Source organism: Colius striatus, chromosome 4 (assembly GCF_028858725.1).
Source record: "Colius striatus isolate bColStr4 chromosome 4, bColStr4.1.hap1, whole genome shotgun sequence".
NCBI classification, from domain to species: domain Eukaryota; kingdom Metazoa; phylum Chordata; class Aves; order Coliiformes; family Coliidae; genus Colius; species Colius striatus.
This window is the reverse complement of record NC_084762.1, coordinates 77,840,437-77,866,998: the sequence shown is the minus strand read 5'-3', so window position 1 is coordinate 77,866,998 and position 26,562 is coordinate 77,840,437. Positions and strand designations below refer to the sequence as shown.

Genomic DNA, 26,562 nt, shown 5'->3' with positions numbered 1-26,562 from the left:
ATAAAGGAAGTGCAGAAACAGAAAATAGTTTGTAAAGTTACAGGAAAACACGTCTCCTGAGTCCAGCTATGGGAGCAGTTGTCTTTGTTAAATGCTTTCTGCTTTTATCAAAGGTATATGAAATCAAATGTGAGTTATCTACTCACCTAGTGTAAAGTTTTATTTTCAGAGGGTGTGATGGTATAACTTTGGGGTTTAGTGTGTGTCAGAGTTACTAAATTCTGCAGTGAAGTAAGCAAAATGTGTATAAGACTGAGCAAATCTGAACCCACAGATGAACAGATTGTGCTTGTTTTGAACATGCAAAAATGGGACCAATGAACCAAATAGGTGACTTATAAAGAGAAAACGCTACTAGGTATATTCTCTTGTATGAAGGCAATTGCACTAAGCCAGTAGGAAAAATACATCGCAGCATGGCAGGTTTTAATTTACCTTTGGAACATATCAGGTACCCTCAGCATTTCCAGATCAGAAATGTTTTGTGATAAGGCTTTTCCCTTTTGGCACTACTTTTCAGCTAGGTATTCCTTTTAAGCCTGATATTCTCCTTTACTTTCTCATGGTCTAAATGCACCCCTAGAGCTCAGCAATTGTAAATTACTCTTCCTGTGGCTTGCTCACCAACTTCACCTGAAAGTTTTCATTTATGCATGTAGATCTTTCAGAATTACCTTATTTCAATCCAGATGCAATCACTTAGTTCTTTAAACCAATTCTGTCTGATGGATAATCTTCTAAATACTGTTTGCCACCAAAGAGGTAAAAATGTACCATCTATCTCAAATACTGTGGAGTCTTTGATATATTGGTGTGATATTCTGTTTAATATGTTTAATAGATAACCTTGAATGATTTTTCTGTTTTATTCTGTGTTTGTAATGCTTTTCATCCTTCACAAGTCTTACTACCCAAAGTAAAGATCAATTTTGGCCCTACTGAAATTAATGTATGCACCTGTTATAATGCTGAGACTGAGAATTAGCACAGTTTGAAGCACCCCTGTTCTATATTTAAAGCCCAGCTAACCACCAGCTGATGCTAATATTTTTTGTTTATTGATTTTTGCTACTGGATCACGTGTGCCTACACTTAGAAGTTTTAAAAAAGGATTAATTCAATTCTCAAGTACACGGTGATGAGTTTGCTGAGAGTCAGGGGTATTGTATAATACCATCCTTCTATATTTTAAATTCTGGGATGCTTCTTTGGCTGATAAAGAAAATAAATTAAAACAACTGTTGATGTGGCTATTCAGGGTAAGGTTTTGCTTTCAAATTTGTAAGATGAAAAATGCATCAGTGGGTCACTTTCATAATACAAAGCTTTTTTTTTTATGAAAAAGTGTACAGGAGACTGAACAATTGCAAGTGAAGGGTATTAATACTGCGTTAGTTCAGATTTCAGTGTAACATCGTTATTGAGTAGTATTTCTACACTGAATTAGTGGAGCAAACTGCTGCTAAATGCTGTTGTTTTTCATATACAACCACATAAAGTATCTGGTGATTTTGAGGTACTGAGGTGCTGTCAAGGAAGTATGTCTTCCTTAGCTTCAGCAGAGAGAACAGCCTTCCTGGTTTCAGATCTTCAAATTTTAAGTTTTATTTCACGAGACTGTCTTAAGGCTTAGTTGTACTAGTGACCTGTCAGAAAGGACTCATTCAGAGTTGAAGCATTTGCTTTTTGAACTCTTTGCTTCCATTGAAGAGGGGGCAATGTTAACCTGTTCCCAAGTGCTTCTTAACAGTTTCTGAGCTCTAAATCCCCCTTGATAAACAAAGTAAAACAAATTTAAAGAAATTACTGCCAAACTTCTCCAATGATCTGGAATTTTATTCCATCCATATACATGCATAGTAACAACATTTGTTGAGAAATTATTTCTATCAGAAGTAGAACATTATCTTTGTGATCACCAGTTGCAGTATTGCTACTCTTATATTTAAATATATCTTATATATGAATTAGATTCATAATTGCAGCATTGAGTTTAGGGTTTTGTTTTAGACTGTGCCTTTCAAAAGATAAAACTGATTGATATGACCTCATTACTTACAATACTGCTTCCAGTAATTTTGTTCATTCTTTATAAAGTATTGCATTTAACAGCAAAGGTTTAAAAATTGAGACAGAGATGCATCAGCGAAAGAAAATACAAGTACTATACAAGAAAAAAATTGCCATCTTCATTTAACGTACATTTCAGATTAAGAAAGTGGACAGAAACATACTGCTACATACAAATGCAAAGCCTAATGACTAAGGTATTGTATCTGCTAAAATATAAAGTGCAAACTGAGCCCAATTGTTCAAAAAATTGAAATTTTAAGGCGAACTTTATAGCATAGTTGAAACTTCTTTGCAAGTTATATTTTAGCATATACGTATATCTGCAACAGCATATAAGAAAAAAAAATCAGGATACACAAGTGCTTTTGAAGCTATTTCTAAAATGCTTTTCTGTATTGTTTGCGACTATTCTCTTTAAAATCTACTATACAGTGCAAACCATATGTGCTACACAATAACTATACAAGAACATTACAAATGACTTTAATATAAAGTTTTTAAATAAAAAATAACATAACTACAGCTATGAATACTGCTGGTAAAATAAATTAATATTTTTGAAAATGGCACCAATAATACACTTTACTAATGGACTGTAATGAAATTACACCTTTAATTCTTCAACTCAGCAACAGTGAAATCTCCTGATTGTCCAGATGTAATTCAAACAGCTTTCTTTAGACCGTGTGGAACAATATGCTAAACACAGGTACCAAAGGTGAGCAGTTGTTTCATTTGACATGTTCTGCTGCATGTGACGAGCAATAAAACTTCTTATGAGTTATAAAGTTTGAAAGATTGTTGAACTGGATGTCACACAGTCGGCAATACTTTCCACTGGTTGGGGCCTGGGTAGAACCATTCACGCCTTTAGCTATACTAGACAACTGTTCCTCTGCCGTAGGAATTGCTGGAGAGACATTTTCATTTGCAGTTAAGGGATTCTCAGAGATCCAAGAAGGAGACTTGTGCCCGTCTTCATGCAGAGGGTTCTGGGAAATGTTCTCTTGCTGTGGGTTTGCGGCAGGTCTTTCCTCCTGTTTCAGTCCACCATTAACTATTACCATGCCGCGGTTTTTCGGCAATAGTGGAAGAGACTCTTTCTTCTGCACAGCACATCCATTTGAAGGTGCCTGGCCTTTAGGAGACTCACTTTCTGTAGTTGTGCTTTGATCTAAGTCGGTATTATGAATGACGAGAGAACCAGAAATGTAATCACTTGGCTTTATTCCATAATATGGAGAAAGCTGATCTGCTCCTTTAGCTTTCTTTATTGCTCCAGGGTAAAGGCATTGTGGAAGAAACAAATGTTTGTTTTCTTCTTTTGTAGCAATAAGCTGGGCTGCTTCGCTAAAGACTTTTAGTCCTTGAAGTGTCGCTAAGTGTGTGGAAAATAAGTTTCCATTAGGAGAGGACTGTTTCGAGTTTCCGTTTTTCTCACATTTGATGATGCTTCTTTCGTAACTGACGTCTGGGCTGTTTCTTTCACTTTCTGGGTTTTGAAACACCTTACTGTCAAGTTGTCCCAGGTCATTACGCTGATGGGCAGTGACAGGGCAAAAATTCTGCTTGTGAGCCAGGTAGTTCTCTACTTTGTTAAAGCTGATCTTGCATACTGTGCACTCGTGGTAGTCCAGCAGCCTCTTGGGAGAAGCAGATGTCCTCTCTGACGGGGGTAAGCATTTTTTACTGAGATCTATCGGCACATCCATCTCCAAGCAGGATACGGTGGAGTGAGGAGTATCACACTTTGAAACTGGAACGCACTTGTTAATAGACAGGGATGTTTCCAGGTGCTTCGAGACTATTCCTGGAAAGATGTCGCATCGTGGATGGTAACATTCTCCGAGGCCCTCTGTTGACTCTTGGGTAGAGGTACAAGGATTGCCAAGATTAGCCACTTCTAGAAATCGCTGTTGAACGAGTGGTGGCCTTTGCTCTTGCTCTGGTAGGCACATCTCATACATCTTCCTCCGCTTCCGGGTACGCATCGTTCTCTGCATGGCAGGCACTTTGTTGGAAGCAGACCTCTTCAGTGGGGGATCGTGGCGAGTGGCACAGTAATACTGCTTGTGGACCATGTATGTTTCGTGTCTGCTGAAAGTAATGTTACAAGCTTCACACGTGGTCTTGTTGGGATCACTCTCTGCTTCCACTAAAGGAGCACTGGGGTTCTTCACATCAGAAGGTTTTCCATTTATCTTCTCATCACCGTTGCTGGCGGCCGACAACTTCTTAGATTGTGCTGTGAAGTCTTTATCATGACTTTTACCGTTTGGCCCGATCAAATCTAAAACATTGGAAGGGTTTATGCAAGATGTCTGCAGAAGTTGATTCTCTGGATCTGATGTGTGAGGAGCTGCATTCAGGATGTTTATAGAGCTTTGACCGTTACTGGGACTTACAGCTTCTGGCATTTTCTCTGGAACACTGGAAAAATCTGGTGACTTTGCCATCTGTTGCCATCGGCTGCTGCAGTAATGCTTTTTGTGTACCAAGTAGTTGTCCAAATTATTGAAGGTTATGTTGCACTCAAAACACGTAGCCCCTTTGGGCATCAAAGGACTGTAAATTACAGGAGGATAATTGCTACTTCCATGCCTCAGTCTTCGATGGACCAGTTCAGACATTTTGGCTAAGATCTCTGAAGCCTGAGGAACCACAGTGATGTCTTGGGGAAAAGCAAACTGGGAAAGAAAAGGTCCCATTGGGAAAGAAGGGCCAATATTAGGCTGAACTGGCGATGAAGCAAGTCTCGGACTGGATGGTTCGGATTTTATTTTAGTGTATGAAAAACTCTGCTTATTTGTTGCAGGCTGGGTTTCTGGTCTCTGATTTGGAAGGAAAAGTGGAGTCTTTTTTTCACATTTATCAAGCTCTGTATCAGAACTTGCGTCTTTAGTCTGCATGGTCTTTTGGCTCTGAGGAACATCATTTCTGCTCAACAGGTCCGTTGCTGGCTGTAAACCTTCTTCATTTCCACTTGGAGAGTGTTCAATGTCACTTTCTCTCTGAATTTTGTTGCCAGAGACATGTAACTCTTGGTGCTGCAGGAGCTCCCTCTGAGTCTGGAAGCCAAAATGGCAGTGATTGCATCTAAAGGCAGCTTGAGTAAGATGAGAAAACAGGTGCTGATGAAAGTTGATCACTGAGTCTGCAGTGTAAGTACAAACTGTGCATTTCAGACTAGCACCGGGTGGGAGAAATTCTTCCATTTTCACTCCTACAGAAAAGACAAGTAAAATACAAAATAAAGTGACCACTTTGCCCTTCATGAAGCATACTGGAAAATCAGCTGCATGGAACGCACAAACACAGTGAGAACCACTAATTATCTTCTGATGGGATGGTATTAGTCATCCTAAAAATGCTTGACTTGGTTCAGAATTTCTTTCCTTCAACTGCTAGAGAATATTCCCAGACTTCAGCTCTGCTTTGGAGAGCGTTAGTATCTGCATGTGTTCAGCAGAGATGAAGGGAAAGAAAGAACAAGGAAAAGGATAAAAATGGACTGGACTTACTCCGAATGAAAAGGTCTTAGAAATTACAGTTTTAACTAAAGGAGAGGTAATGTTCCCTGTACACAATTACTGGAAATTTTGAATGCACAGAAAGCACGTTAAGGTCAAGACAGTCAAGGTTATGTTGTGGTTTGAGGTACAGCCCTCAAATTCAAGAGTGCCTGAAAGCCACAGACAGAGCAAAAGCAGCATTTTGAGCATTACTGATTCTCAGCTCTTTGCCTGCATGACTTGGCTGCAGTGTGGGAACAGGATACAGATCCATCCTGGTCACAAAGGTCTGATGAGTTGCATTCATTGTGAAGGGAGGAGGCAAGACACAGCTTCACCAACATTTAATCTTCCATATATAATGGCTGAAGGCAATTACTGATGTAACATACCACCTTTTTCTCATTAAATCACTACAGCTTTCACTATCGAGAACAGCACATTCAAAGCCAACTTAAAACTGATACAGAAACAAAAAAACTTCATGTTTCACAGTATTTTGAAACCAAAAATGCTTTAAGAAGAGCTAAGACCAAATTTCTCTATGTAACAACACAGATTCTCATTACCAGTTAGACAATAAAAACTGAAAAAATGGTGCTAGGGATGATATTTGGGATCTGAAATGGATATTAGTTCTATCTACATGCACACTCATATACCGTGCTTTGGTCAGGTTCATGGTAGCTGGACAATATAAATCTGTAAGAATCCTGTGGGGCAATCCACAGGAAGTCATTCTGTTGTACCTGGGAGTCCCCACTTCTCTGCTCACATCAGTGACTCTCACAGCTGTGAACAACATTTGAACTACTTTCAGCCTCAGAGGTCAGAAGGGAGCCGAGGAGATTGCCAGCACTTTAATCAGCATGTGCCTGAAGTTCTAGCTCCTCCTCTGCCATGAGATGGTTTTTCATACGTTTCCACACCATGTGATTGAGTCACAGTGGAGCATCCCTATGCAATTTACAGTTTGGTTGGGGCAACATGTTCCAGAGGTATGGATCTCCTACAGCCCTCAGTGGGAACAGTAAAAGATGCTGAAGCAAACACAGCAGTAGCATACAAGGCATTTGGAGAAGCAATGTTTCATTACCACTACAGAAGCTGTTATGACTTGTGATAGTCTGTACAGAAAAACAAAAAAAGCCCAACAAGATCTGAAAGAGAGCAAGAATGACTGGACTGACTAGTTCATGACTAAGAAGAAAAGGAAGGCTTCTCTGATCTAAGAAATATTAAAAATTCTTACTGGAAATTCAGCAAGATCTCAGACCTGTGTCTGTCAAGGAACATGGATATTTATCTCTAGATTGCAAGAAGACATAGGCACTCACAGCTGAAAATTCTCAACACCTAAGCTAATGGTATGTCAACCAAAGTTAATATCTGGAGGCATAAAAAGATCTGACTTCTAAATGAACGGCTAAATATTGTCTGTGTTGTCTAAATACGGAATTTCTCACTCAGCACTCATCTATTCCTGCTTTGGGAGGTTGGGAGGTACCAAACTCCTCCAAGGCAACATGTTGCCTTCTGGATTTGTAATTGCTGCGCAAGTGTCAGAGGACCAGTTTTCACCAAGTCCAGGATGCACACTCCTACTCCTACAGGAGTTTTTACACAGCAGCCAAATAAGGCTTTCATCTGTGAATAAAGCACACATTAGTGTCCTTTAGACAGGATGATCCATTTAACAGGAGTACCAGGAACTCTATTGCCTCTTTCCAGATACAGCTCTGTACACAAGACAGCCAACACATGCATAACCTAACAATGCAGTCTTTCTAATTAATAGTTTTTCTATGGTGCTGAAAACTCCAAAGCAGAAAGTTCAGCAAACTCATAACTTGTGTTTCAGCCCTAATTCAAAAACAAATTCAATAGCACACTCAAAGAACCTTCAGGGAGGAAGATAAGATTCCTGTTGAATCCCAGATTTTTAATCTTGGAAATTTTGCAATCCCATTTACCACTTATCTAGTATTCTAATTTTTGCAACATTGACAAAGAAGATACTATCCCTATTTTATAAGGAGGAAAAAATAATATTGTTGTGAAACAAGGAGTTTTTACAAATCAATTGTCCTGGGAAAAGCACACAGAGTTCTGGACTTTGGTTCTTAAAGCCTCCTGCCTAAGAAACATACTGTAGGACCCTAAGATCTTATTTCAGAAGGACTTGCTCTCTGGTGGTGTGGACTTCTCTGCCAAGCATCAAAACACGGTAGGTATAGATTCTAGTCTAGCTGACTCATATTGGTGTTTGGAATCCTGAAATAATTGAATTTCTCAGAGACTAAGCAGCAGCAGCCTGACTGTCTGGATTCCTGAGCATACCTTCACAGTAAAAAAATGCTACCTGTATGTGTGTATACACACTTAAGAGAGGCAGTGTTCAAATGAGCATTAGTAGGTAACAGAAATGACACTGGGAGATGTACTTGGTGTAGAACACAGGTCACAAACTGTTGACATTTTATTAGTATCTACACCCAATGCTTGCAAATATTTGAAGAGACATTGATCAAATTAATGTCCATAGTGAATAATTCTTCCAATATGTAAATTCAGAAGACGATGCAGAAAAATATATAGTACTTACCACTGTGAGAATTTAGGTGCATTTCCAGAGCTCTTGCGTTAGAAAAGCTTTTGGTGCACTGTGGAAAGGGGCAGACACTGGATATCTGCTGAGCACTATCTTCATTCTCCTCTGACAGCTGAGGCCCCTCTCTTTGCCTCCCACTGCAGTAATACATGAGATGGGCCTGCAGGTTCCGCTCGCTTCGATACCAAATGCCGCAGGATTTGCAAGGGAATATGTCCTCTACAAGCAAATACAACCAGGTGTAGTTTAGCCATGGTGCACTTAGTGCCAACCAGTTAACATAGATGGATTAATTCCCCTCAATTCCCGACTAAATGCATGCTTATATAATAAAATATTGAAAACAGAGGCATGGATTTATTAAATGGCACTTGCAGGTGAAGGACTGAACGTGGGAGACAGTTGTTTCTTTCAAAAACAAATTTCAAAAATAGTTTCTAAAAAAAGGTTTTGGTATGTGATTATTCAAAATATCAAATGCAGTTAAATTTCTGTTGTGAATATGCAGTACTAATTCAAGAACTAAACTGTATTTCCAGTCCATCACTACTCAAGAGGTGACATCTTTCAATCGTGCTTTTTCACCTGTGTACACAGCATTGGGCCTTGGAATCTTTGAGTGCTAATTGTAGATCATTCAGAAGAATGTATATTTTCAGAATGCTTATGCAGTTATTACTGTATAATCCTGTTGCTCTGACACCCAGGACACAAGACTAGATTATGTTTTCTTAAGATTTTACAGTGCTGAGTGTAATACTATACTAAATAGCACATTTATTTCCTCAGTTCCTGTTGTTATTACGATTAGAAGTTAAAAGTTTCAGTGTACTTTTGTCTTCTTGCTTTTGGTAAATTGATACTCTTCACTATGCAAAAGTGATATTTTCTAAGAGTAATGCAATTTTTCACTGTCTTCTACCCCAAAGTATCAGCAACCTCTCTGAGGGGAAGTCAATGCAAAGGTTGAACAGAGTGCTTCCCAGTAGCAGAGGGACGAGATATTTTGATCACGTGCTGAAGGCTACACAGAATCACATCATAGGAATCAAGTAGGCTGGTGAAGACCTCAAAGATCATGAAGCTCAACCAGCACTGCCAAATCCACCACTAAACCATGTCTCTAAGTGCCACATACTTCCAAAAGTATACAGCTTTTGAACTCTACTTCGGTGACTCCATCACTTCCCTGGATAGCCTGTTCCAACACTTCACAACCCTTTTGGTGAAGAATTTTTTTCCGAATATCCAATCTAAACCTCCCCTGGTACACCTTCAGGCCGTTTCCTCTTGCCCTACTGCTTGCTACTTGTCAGAAAAGTACTTTACTCATGTAGAGTAATTAAGAATATTGTGAGAATAATAATGAACACTGTGTATTTACACAAAATAAATAGATATTTGGTTGTTAATATCCTGTCAAAAGGATATCTACACAGCACAAGTTGTGTATCTGTCTCAGAACTTGCCATCTTATCAGTAAGAGCAAGAAAGAAACCCCAGTCCTTTAGGGTACATCTACACTAGTAAATTAAACAGCAATAGTGTCCAGACTTGAGCACTGGAACTTCTTGTTTATATTGTTAAGTCACAAAAATGGTCCCTTCTGCACTTTTGGTTTTGGTCAATTAAAACCTTCCCCATTCCTGCATATGGTTCAGGAGTTACCACAGGCCTAGGAACATTCTCTGCAACTGATAGGGAAGCTCCTCGCCTGTTTTTGAGGCTGAGGGAACATAAAATTCTGAGTGCAGTCAGACTATGCCAGCTAATAGCATCGGAGAATAGGCAATTGCAGTCAATGTCAAAACATGTCTCAGTCAACATCAACTCTGCTACTGACTTCAGAATGCAAAAACCTGCTAGTGATGGCCGTTAACTTAGTCCTGAAGAAGGGCTGGCTGCTCTGAAAATACGGCATGTATAGCTGATGATGCAATTCATTATCATTCATGACAATTTCTATTTAATTTCTAATATTGATGTGTATAGGACAACTGCTCTGTTCCAATTCCTTTGGGAAAACAAAGTTGAAGACTCCAACCCATTGAAATGGATGAGTCTTTTATTTGTTAAATATCTACAGATGCAGCTAAAATTACATTGCTTACTTTGCTTCTCTGACTGCATTGCTAATGCTTGTCTATTTTCCTGATCATGAATTTGCATAAAGTATTTTTACTGCTACCAGTTCCTATTTTTCCCTTTGCCACTGAATAACTGTGCATGAATTTAAGACACAACTATCTAATGGAGCAGCTAGTATTCCAGTATATACCACTTTTAAAACATTACTGATATAGCTTTCATCATTTGAAATGGCCATCACATGTGAAAGCTGACATTTCAGCATTTGGTTTAGGCTTCAAATGATTTAAAAAAGTTGATCCATTGAGGTTTCCACTGAAGAGAAAGTCCAAAAGCAGTAATAGGAAATTCTGGTATGGGCAACATGTCCTATTTGAATTAATTTGACTGCATTCCATCACAGAATTGAACTTTGTGATTATCTTAATGAATTTGACTTCCAGCCATCTTTATTTCCTATGAGCTAGATGGTCTGGACAGTCTGTAGCTCCAGTTACGCATGATGAATATGTGACTCTCATTACATGCCTTGCAGAGGAAATGCATTTGAAGAGTTTTGCATTGTGAAAGGATGGAATTCCAGGGGAAGAAAATGTACAGTGATGTGATCTGAAACTATCATTCCCCTAAAGCAAAGCAGATAAAGGCTGCTTGAAGTTTTAATTCTTAATGTTTTAATTCTTTAAAAGCAAAAGATTTCATTTTTTTCAATGGGTAGTTTCCAAACATTTCAATGGATCAGTTCTGGAAATGAAACATTCAAGTTCAAACTGAATGAGCCAAAGGTGATATTCTAATTTTGATTTCTCAAATAGAAAATTTTATAAAGCATTAAAAAAACCCAACCCTACAACACTTTTTTCTAGAAAACAATTTTTTTTTCAGACACATAGCAAAATAGTGGTTAAGAGATATCTCACTACAAAACTAGAGGTGCATTCCACATGCACCAGCAATCCAAGTGCATTACTGGACTCACAACTGGCTCGAGATATTACTGACAATAGTAAATTTCACCAATTCAGCAAAGAAATGTAGCAACAGCCATTTCTGTTAAGAAGCAGAGTCAGAACCAGGGTGGAAAGTTCTGGACTGTGAGACTTAATACTTTAGCAGGCTCCTAAAGTTATAAGTGCAGAGGTTACTCTGCTGCTGCTAAGCCTGTATAGCAAGAGCTGATGCACTATAAACTTAGACTCCTCTTGGCAGCAGAAGTGGCAATGATCAGTGTGGCTTGCCAGGGCTCTGCAAAGGGCAGTGCTACCACCAAAAGTGTTTCCATAAATTCCATGCTATAGAAATGTGATGACTTCCCCAAAGCTCAGAGTTGGCCTCAAGATTTGCACAAAAATAGATGCACAAAAATCAGCTGAATCAGTTGAGACTGAGTCTTTGCCCTTTTGTTGGGTAACTCCCTCCCTAGTGGCTCCTGTGCAGCTGAGGGCTCTAAACAGTGGTCTAGCCTAATGGTGGTAACCTGGCTGTCCATTTTAGGGGCTTCTGACACCTTCTTAGGCATCTCAGACTACGTCGGACAGGGCTTTGAGCAGTCTGGTCAAAGAGGATGGTGCCCCTGCCCATGGCAGGGAGGGCTGGAACTAAACAATCTCTAAGGTCCTTTCCAATTTAAATAATTCTACAATTCTTTTGGAAACGCCCTGTACAATGCTAACTGCTGGTTCTATATAAAGGTATGTCAGCTCCACTGCTGGGGTGAAAATTAATGCACTTGGCTGACAGACTTGAGGTAGTTATTTCTCTCTCTGGAAGGGAGGAGTTGGATGACTTGGACATCTGAAGGTTTAAAACAGGCTAACAATAAAAATGTAGCTATCATGCTTGTTTACCCAGAAAATAAGCAATTAGGAAAAAAAATTGAAAACATGGAATGAAATGTGTTACCACAGATATTTTAACTAGTCCTGTCTGAAGAGCTGGAAGATGATGTGATTGTTCAAGACAGCGTTATCTGAGATGAGCCTGGGTGGCAGATCATGTGCTTGCATGTGCATTCACACCTGAAATACTGTGTTCAGTATAGTAGTTCTAATTACAATTCTTACAAAGCACAGGAAGCATGAGAAAGTGCTGCAACACGGAGTCTAAATGGACAGGCTTACAAAGAGCCGAGAGCTAAATATGTGCAATAGGTCTAAGTGAGGACTGCTGAAGATCAGAGTAACAGCTAACATATTTGAAAAGTACTTAGATGAGGATGAGGAAGTAAAGCTGCATACCGGTAAAAAGCAGTAATAAGAAAAAGTTAAAGAAACGAAACTTAAGTCAAGCTGAATCACCTCTTTTCAGGAACTGGCTTATCATGTATCCATGTCCCTTCTTTCTAAAGACAGCACTTAATTACATGCCATATTTTGCCTATGGTAGGGTTTATTTCCGTCCAGAGGATGTAAAAACATTCTTGAGTGGCCACAGTGAGTGAAGATACTAAAAGAAAGCAGGGCTGCTGTAAGATGTGATCTCCACTGCATTTTGAAATAGCCACTGCAGAGATGTGTTGTTTCTTTCCACTGAGTACCATGAATTATTACCAGAAGCTGCAGCTGTAAGCAACAACCTTACTTGAGCAGAAGAAGCTGGACTTTGTGAGCTAACAGGACTATCTTATCTACTTTTTTAACAGTTTCTGATCCTATTGCCTCTGGGAGCAGATCACAGAACTTCCAGATGAGGGCAGGTCAGATACTCTGGGTGAGGCTCTTGCAGAGCCCAGCTGCCAAACCGCTTTTCTTCCTCTTTTTATGTTTGTAAGTTCATTTCAGATGATGAGGGAACAAAAGCAGGCTTGGAGTCCTGTGTTTTCTGTGGTCTTGAACTCTCTATGACTGTATCACCTCTTCATACCTGCCTTAAAGTACTGCTGTTTAAAAAAAAACCCAGAGAATAGTATTTATCACTTACTGTTCACAATAGCTGTAGGCAAAATAGATGCCATTGCAGCTTGTTGAGGGAGCAGCTGTATTGAGTCCAGCAGGCGTGCAGGATACATCCCTTCTGTGAGAGTCATCTGACTAGCAGCTTGCAGCCTTGAGTCAAAATCCACAACAAAGGCAATCAGCTCTTCACCCTCTGAGATGGCCTTGGTCGTGGTACACCAAAGCTGCCCTCCTACAGGAAACATAAAAGTAGAAAGATTTAATTGATGACAAATGAGATTCTAGAACTTAAAATATCGGTGCTGTATCTTTACACTTTTTTTCTTTAATTTTGATGGCTTGTTCAAGGTACAGAGGCAAATAATTTTTACTTTACTGTCTTCCTTCTACCAATACAGGAATTTTCAATGTATAAGGATAAGACTTTGGAGATACTTTTCCTAACTATTTACAGTATGAATATTTACTTAAAATGTTCATTTTTTTCTCCCAAAAGGCCAGTATTATGAAAATCAAGATATAGGTGAAGACAGTTTATATGGTGCTTTTCTCATCATTACTTTCCACCAAACTTCCTGCATATTTTTTCGTAACTCCAAGTTCATTTTAGTTTGAATACCAAATCACACCGCAATAAAACCAAACAGCTGCAAGAAAGAAATCAGATTTCCTCTTAAGGGCGTTCTTCCTCTCCCTTATGTTTGCCACGCTCTTTCTCTGAAAAATCTTCCCTTATGTAATAGTCTTTGTAACGTGACTGCTTTATCTCTGCTTACACTGACTGAACTTCCTGAAAAGAAGATATGCTAAAGATCTGTTTCAAAAAGGCTTATTCAAATAAAGGTTTGTTTAAAATCGGGGAGGGGGGGAGGGAGGTGGAACTTTCATCAAACAGCAAGATACACTATAGCTCTGTGCTGCAAATGTCACGTGGAGTGCATTAAAAAGAAAATTAACTATGCGAGTACATCTACTAATGTATTTGAATGCGATAGTGAATGCTCATTTATTTAACATGTTTAGACAGGCAGAGCACTTATATTGCGTTATCTACACTCTCAGGCCTAGATACATATCCAATACAGTTAAGCCTGAAATAATGTTGCATACTTTATATGTTATAAACCTTTTTTTTCCCCAGGTTTTGTATATATAGAAAAAGCTATATGTTGTATTCATTAGGCAAGCACAAACCGTACTCGTTTTGATAAGTAATATTGCTGTGTTTATCTTTCGGCATAACTGCCTTTTCAACTGCACTTCATTTTTTTCCCCTCAAAGAGATTATAGTTTTAAAACAACTTGTTGCAAAAATCTGGTAGAGGAGATAACAACAGTGTATGATATGCCACAGCTAAATGGAAGAATTAGGACATTGTTTTAGAGAAATCTTGGACAATTAATTAAACCAGTCTATTAGCTTTCAAAGATGAGCAAACAAAATAGCATCAGTGACAATGTGTTTCACTGGAAAAATAAAGCTAAGCTTCCAGACCTCAAAGTGGTGTAAAAGTTTCAAAGCAGGAAAGTATCTTTGCATTCACCCTTCGGTAATACAGCAGTGGAAAGTGGCTCCAGAGTTTATGAACAAATTACTGCAATGGGACCAAAGCATACCAAGGTTTACTGCCCTTCAAGATTACAGCATTAAATGGTGCAAATCTGAGTAATTTCCTCTAGAGAATAAGAAGATGAAATGTGAAGATAGTGACATAAATGCCTACAAATGCAGAACCCTGATGCCCAAGCAGAAATTCAAACACCAGAAGAGTGCAGTCTGAATTATTGCCTGATGTAAATCAGGAGTAAATATACAGAAGCCTCCAGAATTAAACTGGTATAAAACCTTTTCAAGAGCGAAACAGGCTAAATTTCTAAAGTGTTCTTAATTAGACTCACAGACAAAACTAAGTGATACACATGCTGCAATTTGAGAACTTAACTGGGTACTCTCCCTGCAAACACCACACAGTCATTTTTTGGGAGGAACAGGGCTTCCATTATTAACAAGCACTTCTAATTTATTTATATGCAGAATGTATAATAATCAAACAACATCTTTTAGTATATTAGAATAAGAGCTCTTCCTAGACTGTATTTATCACTGGATTTCTTAAATAAAACCAAGTAACTGCTGAGGAACCAACTGAGACTTTCTCTATCTCATGCTGTACACTTGGGGGACCAAAAAAAAAAGTGTAGTTGACTACTGGATCTCCAGCTGCAGTCAGTCTGAATCAGCTAGAAGGCTGATTCAGTCTCCTGGTGTTAGAGCTCCTCAGGGTGTTGACTCACATCCAGCAGGAGATTAAGCTTGGGCAGCTGAGGAGCAGTGACCTCGGGTGCCTGCTCCTCCCAGCTTCTGGAGGCTGTCACACCCTTGGCAGGCACAGTCTGGTGGGATGTGTGACAGCTTGGGAAGCACAACGGTCTCTACCTCGGCTTATTACAGGAGTTAGAATTACCGAAGTGAATCCCCTCCAGCATTTGAATACAGACCTTCAGCCCACCGGGACTCAGATCCAAGAATTAGATTGTTATTTCGTTTTCTTTCATCCTACTCTATAGAAAAGGAAGCATTTAAGTTATCATGATATGTATGTCCATGTTTTCATCAATATGTGATACCATGTTAAATCCCAGGTGAACTCTCAAATGCTGCATCCTTCCAGATACTGGAAATGCAGTATACCACCTCAGAAGCAAGAGTCACCCACAGGAACAGGACACAATACAATCCCCTCTTGTCCCTTTACTTGCTTGCTTGCTCAGGGTAAGGCCATAGCTGCTCTTTTGAAAGATGCAAGTAGCTTTATTCCCCTTAATGCAGTGAATGCAAATATGCTGGCCTTCAGGCACAGAGCAAAAGCAAGGGAAGAGAAGTCTCTTGAGCCTTCTACTGCACAGTCAGAGAAATGACATGCAGAGAACCTGGCAGAAGGTTCCAAATTTAACAGGAAGTTCCAATTATGGCTATCATATGAATTATTATGCTGTCTAGACACTCTTGTCACTGATCAAGGCTTCCTTATAGGTGCTGACTACAAAACAGCAAAAAAGTTCTCACTTCCCACAAACATTTCTACAAGCTAAGACAGAACTGCTCCTGAGTAATTTCTCAGGAGCACATCTTTTCATAAAGCAAAGGGTCGTGGTAACATCAGATTTTCAAAATGATATAAGGAAGTTTTTGCCAAGCACAGGTGTCAATGAAGAAGGATCCAGGAAGATGTTGGCTTGAAATACTTGCAAAGACATAAAGATTTCACAAGGAAAATTAAAGGTCTGTTCTGACTAACCTGGCTAGAATTTTTTTAACCAACTGACTATTTTGCTGGAAAAAGCTTACAAGGGTGAAATGGTTATAACCAAGTTTCTCAGTCCTAAGATGGCTGCAGTCATCAGAAAAGAAGGACATCCAGATAAGCTCTAACAGAGATGAGTGGCTGACAGTGCCTCAGGAATTAAGTCATGATTATTGTATTTGGTTAGAAGGCAAGACAATAGCAGACTGGTGATTTTGGCCCTTTTCTTGCCTGTAATGGGTACACCGGTCATTTATACTGAAAAGGTTCCTACGGCTTTTACACGGTGAGGTAAGAAAGGTCTTACTCTTGTTCTGGTGCAGAAGGGAAGGTTTTGAAATACCAGAAGACTTTGTGACATTGGAAAGCTGTTTCCTCTACAAGTTAAGTTCTGATTCTGTGGAACTGAAAATAAGCTCCTTGAGACCGCAACATATTGTTTTGTATCTATGGTTAAACCAAAGAAAATTATGTGACATATAACACATATATGCCAAGCCGAAGAAGATAATTAAAATGTCCATAAATGTGTGTGTGTATTAGAACTCTTCTTCTAGTTCACATTGCAAGGAATTAGAAATGCTCATTTAATCACTGAAAGTTAGAAAAGTTAAAACCTATGATGGTGTACAAACTAGAGCAAAAAGTTACATTCCAATTGCATTGGCATGAGTTCTTTATCAACTGACATCAGGCACTGAAGCAGCTATTTGATACCTTCGGAGTTTCTACCAAATGGAAAGGTTATTTCAGGATTTGCTTCTTTGTCTGCATCTTTCACTGCAAATATTTCTGCTACTTGAAAACCCCACAACAACCTTAAATAATAAACCAAAACCAAAACAAAACACAACAAATCAACTTTCTATGCAAAGAAAAAAGTGAGGTCCTGATGTCCCTGAAAAACTGTGGACTTACTGTTCTTTGTAATGTTTATGATCAAGATTCTTGTGCAAACAGATCTAGTTCCAAACAGGAAACTTATAAATCATACTCATAATTGCTGTCAAAACTGCAGTGGAGTGTACTGCAAGTTTCGATAATAAAGAATAGAGTCACAGTTCAAACTTGATTACATTTTGGAAATTCATGCTGCTCTTACAAGAATCACTGGTCTTAAATATCTTCTTCTCCTGCCAAATTTTTCACTTGCACTTTTTATTATTTATGAAATCAGTGTCTGCACAATGTCATGCAGACCTCTGCTGATAAACTCTAATTAAGATTAAGACAAGCCTTTTGGAAAGGATCCCATCATTAGCAAACATGATAAACACAAAAATACTCCCTACTTGTCAACCAGGAGCAATTCAGTAACCTAACAGTATTATCTGTTGCTAGGCTACAGAGCTGACAAAGCTTCAATTATATTGTATGGCCATACCTATAGAATACTGTATAAGCAAAATGTATCTAATATAAAAGCGTTTAACTTCATCTATGCTATCTGTAATTTGTGGCTTCTTTCAATGGCAAAAATCAGGTTAATAATTACATAGCATGCTGGAAAAATCTTAGCCATGTGTCATGTTTGCACGATTTTTTCTAATTTATCTCAATGATTGATAGGCATTTGCTTTGTAAAAATAAATAAAATGCAAGCAATGGGATGCTGTAAACCACAAGCGCAACTACATCTGGGCTCATCAAGATATGGAATCACACTTAGCATAAAAAATATATAGTAAATGGAGCCAATTAAATCACATTTAGATGCAGTAATTCTCTTCTGTATTCGGAATTAGGAGTACTGTGCTGATAGATATGCCTGCTGATACTAAACTTTATTTTATTTAGGACAGACATCAAAAATACAAGAGAAACTTGGTTTTATTTTACCCGCCCTTCACTTAATCCTACTACATTTTGATTTTTTTTTTTAAACAAAGCAACTTCCTCATCCTATTTGGAATCAGCAATTTGCTCTGAAGATTTAACTAAAGTGATGGCCCTTAACCCATTTTGATTCTCAGAACACTGGAACACTTCCAGGGAAGACACAGACCCCAGCACAGGCAGCCTTCCGATGGTGGGCTTTTTTTCCCCCCCATTTATTTTTTGCAGACCTTAAAAAGTGATCATTTGGGTTCTGTAGGTCATGGTCTGGAAAAAAATAAGGACAGACTCCCCTATTAACTCTACTGGGAGAAAAGAGATTCAAGATGGATGGAACCATAAAGCCTCTTGATTCATATGGTTGCTTTTAGAAAAAGCAAGTAGCTAAAAATGCTTCCATTGAGTACAGCTGTTTCATGGAAGGAGTGCAGCTAGTTTTTCACAGATGAAGATGCAGAAGGACAATACAAACACATATTCAAAGGCAATCTCAGTTTTTCTGGTTTTAGTATTCGTCAGTTGTCCTTGCTGAACCATTTGAGTCTGTGTATTTTCAATCCAGATACATCTTCCGTAGAAATTTGGGAAATCGGTGGCAATTCCCAGTGAAACCATTTTGCAGTGCCAGTTAATTCACAAGTACTACTTTTATGTTGTAAAATTGGTGCTTACTGGATTTGATTGTGTTATTGCAACAACACAATAGCCCATGGCCTGTACACACATCTTTTTGCAAGACTAGTCAAAAGACTATCAGAAAACAAAAGACTGTTACTCTTAGGGTCTTCTGTGCACCATCAACTGAATTAAACCTTCCTCTCCCACTGAAATTTTCAATTTGTAAAAAATGATGCGTTTGACTAATGGTAATGGGGGTTGCAGCTAATTTATTATCTTCCCGCCTTTGTCGCCCAGGTTGAGCATTTAAGGAGAATTTGCACATCACAATAGGATGGGATCTTCATATTTAGGTTCCTCCTGTTTCTCACCCATGGGGTTGTGACGACTCAGCATAATGAATGGCATTTCAGTGCAGCACAAGTCACCTAGCAGATCTCTAATTTTTGACGTGAACAAAGTACATATATCTATATGTAGACACATTGTTTAATAAAAAATATAATTAATTCAAATCCAATACTGTTGAAATTTTTGACAGTAGAGTGGTACAAGGAACAGAACTTATAAATTATGTGTGCCCCTTCTTTGAAAAATGCTTTGGAGGTTTCTTTGTGCATTGGCAAATACAGTAGGAATATGAGGTATTGTGTGGATCCTCCTGCACAGCACCTGATAAAAGAATAAAGAGCTGTGACATATTCTTAAAACAATAGAGGAATTAAAGAGAAACAATGGGCCAGCTGCTTCATTAATACAATCAAAAGAGAGCCCAGCACAGAGGAGTCCAGATAATTAAGCACTACTCTTTTAGACCTTTTTTCTATAATAAAATTGCTAAAAAATTATTAACTACTTCATAGTTCTAGATAGATCTATGTACTTGTTTATTTAGGTTGATTAATGCCTTTTCAGTATTCTCAACATGCCAACTCATGGTTCATACAAGTTTTTGAATAAAATAATGTAAGAATAAGTGATATGGATCTGTGGTATATACAGCAATAAATCAAATGCATTTTGTGAACAGTCTTTCCAGTTGCTAAATAATTATTTGTATTTTTCACACGCTACACAAAATACATACTTTGAACAGCTGTTTTTGCTGTTCTTAATTCAGTGTCTTAATGCCGGGGTTCCAAGCATACTGAAGTGTTTCAAAAATCACCTCTGCAAATGTGGGTTTCTCAAACTCTCACAAAAAGTAGTTTTAGTGCTACATTAAGATTAATGAGATTATTTCCTAGCATCCTCTATCATTTTCCCTTGTTTACTGATCAAAGGAGATTGATAAAAGATACTTGACCTTTAATTTTAACTAAACCACTGCATATTACAAGCCTGCAGTGTACTGATTGAAAAAAATGTAACATCTATTACACTTTATAAAAATAGACCAATACAGTGAACAAACCAGTTGTGTTGCCACTTTTACTACTACCTTTATGTTCAGCATAAAATATGGATCCTGCTTCACTTTTAACTCAGTAAACAAACTGCAGAATCAGGGATTGCAATGATATTTTTCAGAAGGAAACAACAGAAGACTACTCAGCTTGAAGGCACTAGCCAAACTGAAGAAAGGAGCTTTAATAATCCCTGCATTTTGAGATACAAAACGTTTGACCAGGAGTAAGGAAGAAAAATACTGCTTCAAAATACAGCTCTTACTCTTGCACCTGAGTCAACCTGCTCTTAGGTCCTGACTTCAGCTTAGTCATGTGGTGATGGCTGGGAGTGTTTTCATCTGAATATATGATTTTATAGCTAAAACTGTCAGGCATTACGTAGCTGATAAAGAGAAAACAGAAAAATATTAAAGCAACCTGGCAGTCCTAGGGGAGTGAACTCCCAAATCTGGCATCTCTGTGACAGTGTAAGGGGTAGGTCTTTCCCTTGCTTCAGTACAACTGCTGCTAAAGATCACAATCTGTATTGCAGCAGCTCTCAATACCACAAAAAGACTGATCAGCTGAACCTCAAAAGACGCACAGTTTCTGAAGAGCAAGGAGCACAACAAACACTTAGATGTGACCTCTTCTTTTTCCTGCTGTTGTCTGTCTGCTTTTTGTTAGTTTGAAGGTTTCTACATGTTTCTTCCAATTAAATGTTCAGGCGTAACACTCAACAGAGTTCTGTTAGGTAAAGAGGCAAAATAGATTAGTGGTCTGAAAATATTCACGGGAAAATAATGTGGTAATTTTATTTGCCATTTTCCCCCCTGATAGAGCTGTCACAGCTTATTTACCACAGGGGGAGACAGTTAAACCCATATCCTTAGAAGTTCTATGCATTTAAGAGGCTTATATATCTCTTCTGGGACCCTCGTTCAAATCCTGGGCTAATCAGGGTGAATACATATCTTTCTATTAGATGGCTCTAAAAACTCTTAGGTGATATCAGTTCCTGGTGGACGACAGTCCACAGCGTAAAACTATTAAATGTTTGGCACAAATGGCAATACTTAAAGAATGAAGCTGAAAACTGTAATATCCTCCCACATCACACGAAGTTAAGTCTGCTGCTCAGAGGCTGAAATTAAAGCCTGCCACAAATGCTAAACCTGTTATATTTCCTTAATTTAGCATAAACTCAAACAAGGAAGTTGAAGCAGTTCTGTCACACGTTTAGTAACTTCTTCCTTTTTAAAAATTTTCTTCCCAAATTCCTCTGTTTTGAATTCAATGCTACATCTTTTTTTTTTTTTTTTTTTTTTAACATTCAAATTGGGTCTCACTTGTGTGCTACGGCAGAATTTACTAATCCTTCAAAAAGGAAATGATAAACAGCTTGGAAAAAAAGGATAAACCCTTGCTGACATTGCCCATGTTGCACTCCCATCACCGCTGCGAAGGAGCTAGGACTTATTGTAGCAGCAAACTCATCTCCCCTTTTAATTTTTACAGGATCAGTGAATTGGCACTCTCCAAAGAGCTTCCCAGGAGACATTCCCTGGTGACCCCCACTGCTTCCCCCAGCTTTTGTGGATGCATCAGGTTTCAGAGAAAGAAAATGGACCACTGAAACCAACTGCTCTGAAGCAGGGCTTTGGATACACACATTCCTACAATTCCCGCTTCCCTCACAGCACAGCTGTAAGGTGACCTTTTCCTAGCCCTACAAACACAATCATGCCAATGGATTGTCTTTTCAGAGTTATTTTGTGAGACCTGAGCAAATGAAAAAAGGTGGTGATTAAAAGAGACAATAGGTATGCTTTAATGGGACCTCTTTCTTACAGAGAAAGCTAAGTACCCTACATCTTATCAATGGGTTTTCTACTGTCTTACACCTGCTGCTGCAGGGCTCATTTCTTGCCCTTGGGCAAATGCAGAGTGAATGGTAAAGTTACCTGAGCCGGTGCAAGGATTATATAGAGGGAGCTGGATTGGTAGGTTGTATTTGTAAAGGCAATAAATGCGTTAAACAGAAGAACAAATGGGCAAGTTATAGAATGGCTAAACCAAAGTAAGAAATAAATATCGGCTATGAGACCAGATCACTTCTCCAGAAGAAGCACAGGACTGTGGGTGAAACAAAAGCCACCTTTTATAATCAACAGAAGCTGAAGCATTGCGCACTGTAACTAGGAGAAAACAGTTACTTTTGTTGCTAGTTATCTTAGACCTTTCCTCATGTTAAGTTCAGCTCATAGGCTGAAGTTCAGGAACTAGTTTACCTGAGCTATAACAAACATGGAAGCAAAGTAGCAATTCTCTTGCTCCCACTTTATGCTGGCTGCAGCAGAAACAAGATGGTGACAAATCTGTGGCTCTCTTACTAAAAAAACCCAAGTAAATGGCATTAAACATACATTTGCACATTTAATATGTTCTAAAATGTAAATATCATAGAAGCTACAATAATCATCTAACCCAGTCTTTTCTGTTTAGAAAGTACCTAATTTAAACCAACCAACCAACCAACCACCATCCACAAACATAAAACCCACGCCAAAGTCCCCAGGTTTCTTCCAGATGTATTAAAAACCAGGTATTATAATTCTGCCTTTTGAAATAGAAGCTGGAAGTAAGAAGGCCTGAAAGCTTGCAACGATCAAAAGCATTTCCACCTTCCAAGCCATATACAATGTCCAAAGTAAACAAGTATTGTAAACCACTGCCAGTGTACTGTTCAGTTCATCTAACAAGAGAGATTGTTAACAGCAGAAAGCAAATCCTGTAATGGTAACAGCACGACTGAGCTACTTCTGGTCACAATTGAAATAAAAAAGGATTATGAATAAACAAATAGTTAAGGCTCTTGGTGTACACACTAACATGGATTAGCAATTAAAAAGGATTCTGTACTTGATGCTTTCTTCCAAAACAGGCTTAATGAGGAAGACCATTTACTGAGTATCATACAGGTGCATAGGAGCTGCAATTCTGCCTGCCTGGTCAGCATGATTTCTAAATGGCCAGGGAAGAAGTGACTGTATACCCCAAAGGCAAGCTGTCAAAATTCAGGCTGCAGCTGATAAACTGATTACAAAGCTGCTTAAGACTTTGCTTGTAAACAAAAGCATTTATCAACTAATAATTTGCAATAAACTGATGTAACTCCCAGCTGAGCCCCAAACTGTAATTGTCTTTACCATCTGCCTATTAAAATACCATTCTTCATCACCAAGCAGGAGCAGAAGGGAAAGAATCTCCAACAACTACATAACTTGCATGCTTATAAATAATCTGTGAGCATTTCACACATTCATTGTGATTGCCAGGTTTTGTGTACTTCATTTTCTCTTTCTAAGAGGGAAAGAGGTGCCATAAAGTGGCAGAAAAATTAATAAATTCTGCCTGGTGCAAGGGAAAAAAAAAAAGTAAGTTCATCATATTCTGCAGTTCCTTAATTTTTTTCTCCTTTTGCTCCTCCATAGGAATATCATGATGGAAGCCCCCTCAAGCACAACTTTGCAGATTAAACTCTCAATTTCTTTTCAACTTGTCAGTTTTCATTACCTTCCTTTCTTATGCATTCACTTCTTACAGCTGCTTCAATGGAAAGCCAGTTAAAGCATGCTGGCTCCCCAGGGTGGGGTCTGACGGGGTCTGAGGGATACTGCAGACTCTGTGGGCCTCTACAGGGTCACCCTTAACAGCATATTGCCCATCTTGTAGAGAGGCTTTCTGAAAATTAAGTGAACGTACCTGCTTTTATTTTCTAGCTATTGACAGCCTCTGTCTCGAGAAAGGTGATAGTTTAGACAAAGTTCAAAATTAACCAATTCATATGCTTTAAAGCTGATACACCCCAAAGGCATTTCTTATATGTCTAAAATATTCAAGCATGAGGGGAAGAAAACAGAAGAATTGATACCATGCAGAGAACAGCAGCCCCTCAAGATGTGTCTGCATTAAAAATTGAATTTAACAGAGAACTGCACTATGATTTAGTGCAATGCACTCGACCAAACATTTCTGCAATCTGCACTCATCCACCCACTGTTCTAAATGCAAGGCTGTGAACAGGGACCTACAATTAGTTTACCTCTTCAGAAATATCTACAAAATGCACAGATGCTTTAAATGCAACTTGATTTCTCATTGACTTTCCAGCTTCAGACTAAACCCAATGAAGTGTGGCTTTTCATGTGTACAGAAAACATTTTAGGTCATCACCGGGAGGAAAATAGGGATCTAAAAGAAAAAGAGGAAGGTTCCTCCTGTTAATTGATTGTTGACCTGTTAATTGTATTGAAATGCAAGAAATTAAAGGATGATCCTGTCACCCCTGCTCACAGAAGCAGTCTCATTTCCTTCAGCGATAATCTTTCTCTACCTCATTGTGCCTTTGTCTAACCCTTTGTTGCTACTAGCCTTGCTTGCAGAACACCACCCCATTCACAAGACCTGAAGAAAGAATTCAAATCTCAAGACACTTTGAGGCCTATGGACTTAAATGTTTAAGATAAATTCCACTCAAGGCAATCATGCTTGTAATTTAAGAAATTTTTATAAGTATATAAACACATGAATATGCTGGTTGAACTAAGTCTCTGTACCCCAGTCTGTATCCAGAGTACAAGATCCAAATGGGGTGAAATAGAGGGAAAAGTGAACAGCATGCACAGCTACAGAAAGCACACATAGGAAAGGTTTTCAGTTTTCAATATTGTAAAGAAATTTTTTTGTTAAGCACAGAGACATGGTGATGAAGAGCATCTTTCTCATCTCAGTAGTCAAAACTCATAATAGAAATTATTTAGTAAGTACAAACTTTAAATAACGTGGTAGGCTGAGACCCTTAGCACTATAATGCTGAGGTATGTTATAAAGTTAGAAGAGATGTAGTTTTAACGATTTATGTAACAATTATTTTATTTTTTTAAATAGTCATAAAAAATAAAAATCAGAAAATATTGTAAGACACTAAGCTGGAATTTATAATTTCTCGAGGTTGCCATACAAAACTCAACATCAAAACAATTTGCCACTGAAATATACCTAATTGTGTATTTCTCACGTTCCTTAGCAATCAGAGTTTGTTACGTATGCAAAAAATCTGAACGTGACTGCGAAGAGCACAGGAGTCGTGTGAGAACAGGGCAGGTGTGAGAACATCATACCGCACTTTTCAGATGTGTGCATTACGGTCCATCGCAGCCCTTTGCACCTCCTATGGCTGAACATCAGTGGACAGCCCAGGTCGCCGAGCAACTCCCAACGACCGCACAGGGTGAACTAATTAATAAGCTCCTCTCGTGCCACTTTCAGTGTTTCCTTCTATGCCCAGTGAGTCAGGCTGGAAACGGCAGGCAGGGCCAGCCTCCCGTTTGGGCCGGTGAGAGGCGTGAGGCGGCGGCTGCCCTGAGGCGCCCGGCCCGGCCCCGCCCGGCCCCGCCCCACAGCGCAGCGCCCCTGGCGGGCGCGCCCCGCCACAGGCCGCGCTGCCTCGGCGCGACCAGCAGATGGCGCTGCCGCGCCGCCGGGCGGGGGCGCCGGCGCCGGTATCGATTCCGTTTGGCACAACGCTGCGCAGCGCAGCGCCGGCGCTAGGAATAACGGGAGATGTCAGCAAGTTTCATTAAACCCTTGCCACACGAGCCCCTCGTGCCTCCTGCCCTCCCCACAGCCGCCCCGTGCTCTTCCTGTCACGACAGAGCGAGACGCTTGGGATGGCGCGACAGCGAGGAGGCGGGCGCGACGGTGCCCCTCTGGGCTCATGTCCGCGCTCACCGGGGACGCCGAGCCACGGCCCGCGGACGGCAGCGGAGAAGGGTTACACAAACTGCCGATCGAAGCGCTAAACAAACAATACGCTTTGAAATTTTGTCAGCTCGTTTAAGGAGGTATTTAGGGGCTATTTACCTCTTCCTGAAATCAGACCCAGGTGCTAAACAAGCATCGCTCTCCTTGCTGCTCTGTGTGGACTGGCACCCTTGCCAAACCCCACTCCCCTGCCGCCTGTTTGGCCCTCCCTAGTTGGGCAAAAACTTCCCGAAAAATCAAACCACGCGGTAAAGAGCACATCTGCACAAACACGTTTGTTGACTTGTTTGCTCCTGGGCAGACTACAGTGGATGCTGAAGCCCTCATTAAAGTGACTTCCTGAGCACATTCAGGTTGTGACATGCAGGTGTTTGTTAGACTGTTTCAGCACAGCAGGGACCTGAGTAGAGT

At 39.4% G+C, this 26,562-nt stretch overlaps 1 protein-coding gene across 1 annotated transcript in view; it reads right to left on the bottom strand.

Moving 5' to 3' along the window:
- Nucleotides 1-2,665: 2,665 nt before the first annotated feature.
- Nucleotides 2,666-26,562, bottom strand: part of ZFPM2 (zinc finger protein, FOG family member 2) — a 303,713-nt gene continuing 279,816 nt past the window's right edge. Inside the window, exons 6-8 of the mRNA XM_061995326.1 lie at nt 13,204-13,410; nt 8,191-8,415; nt 2,666-5,296 (exon numbers count right to left, since the gene is read on the bottom strand). Coding sequence (XP_061851310.1) covers nt 2,805-5,296; nt 8,191-8,415; nt 13,204-13,410 — 2,924 coding nt within the window. The 3' untranslated portion in view covers nt 2,666-2,804. The remainder of the gene's footprint in view (nt 5,297-8,190; nt 8,416-13,203; nt 13,411-26,562) is intronic.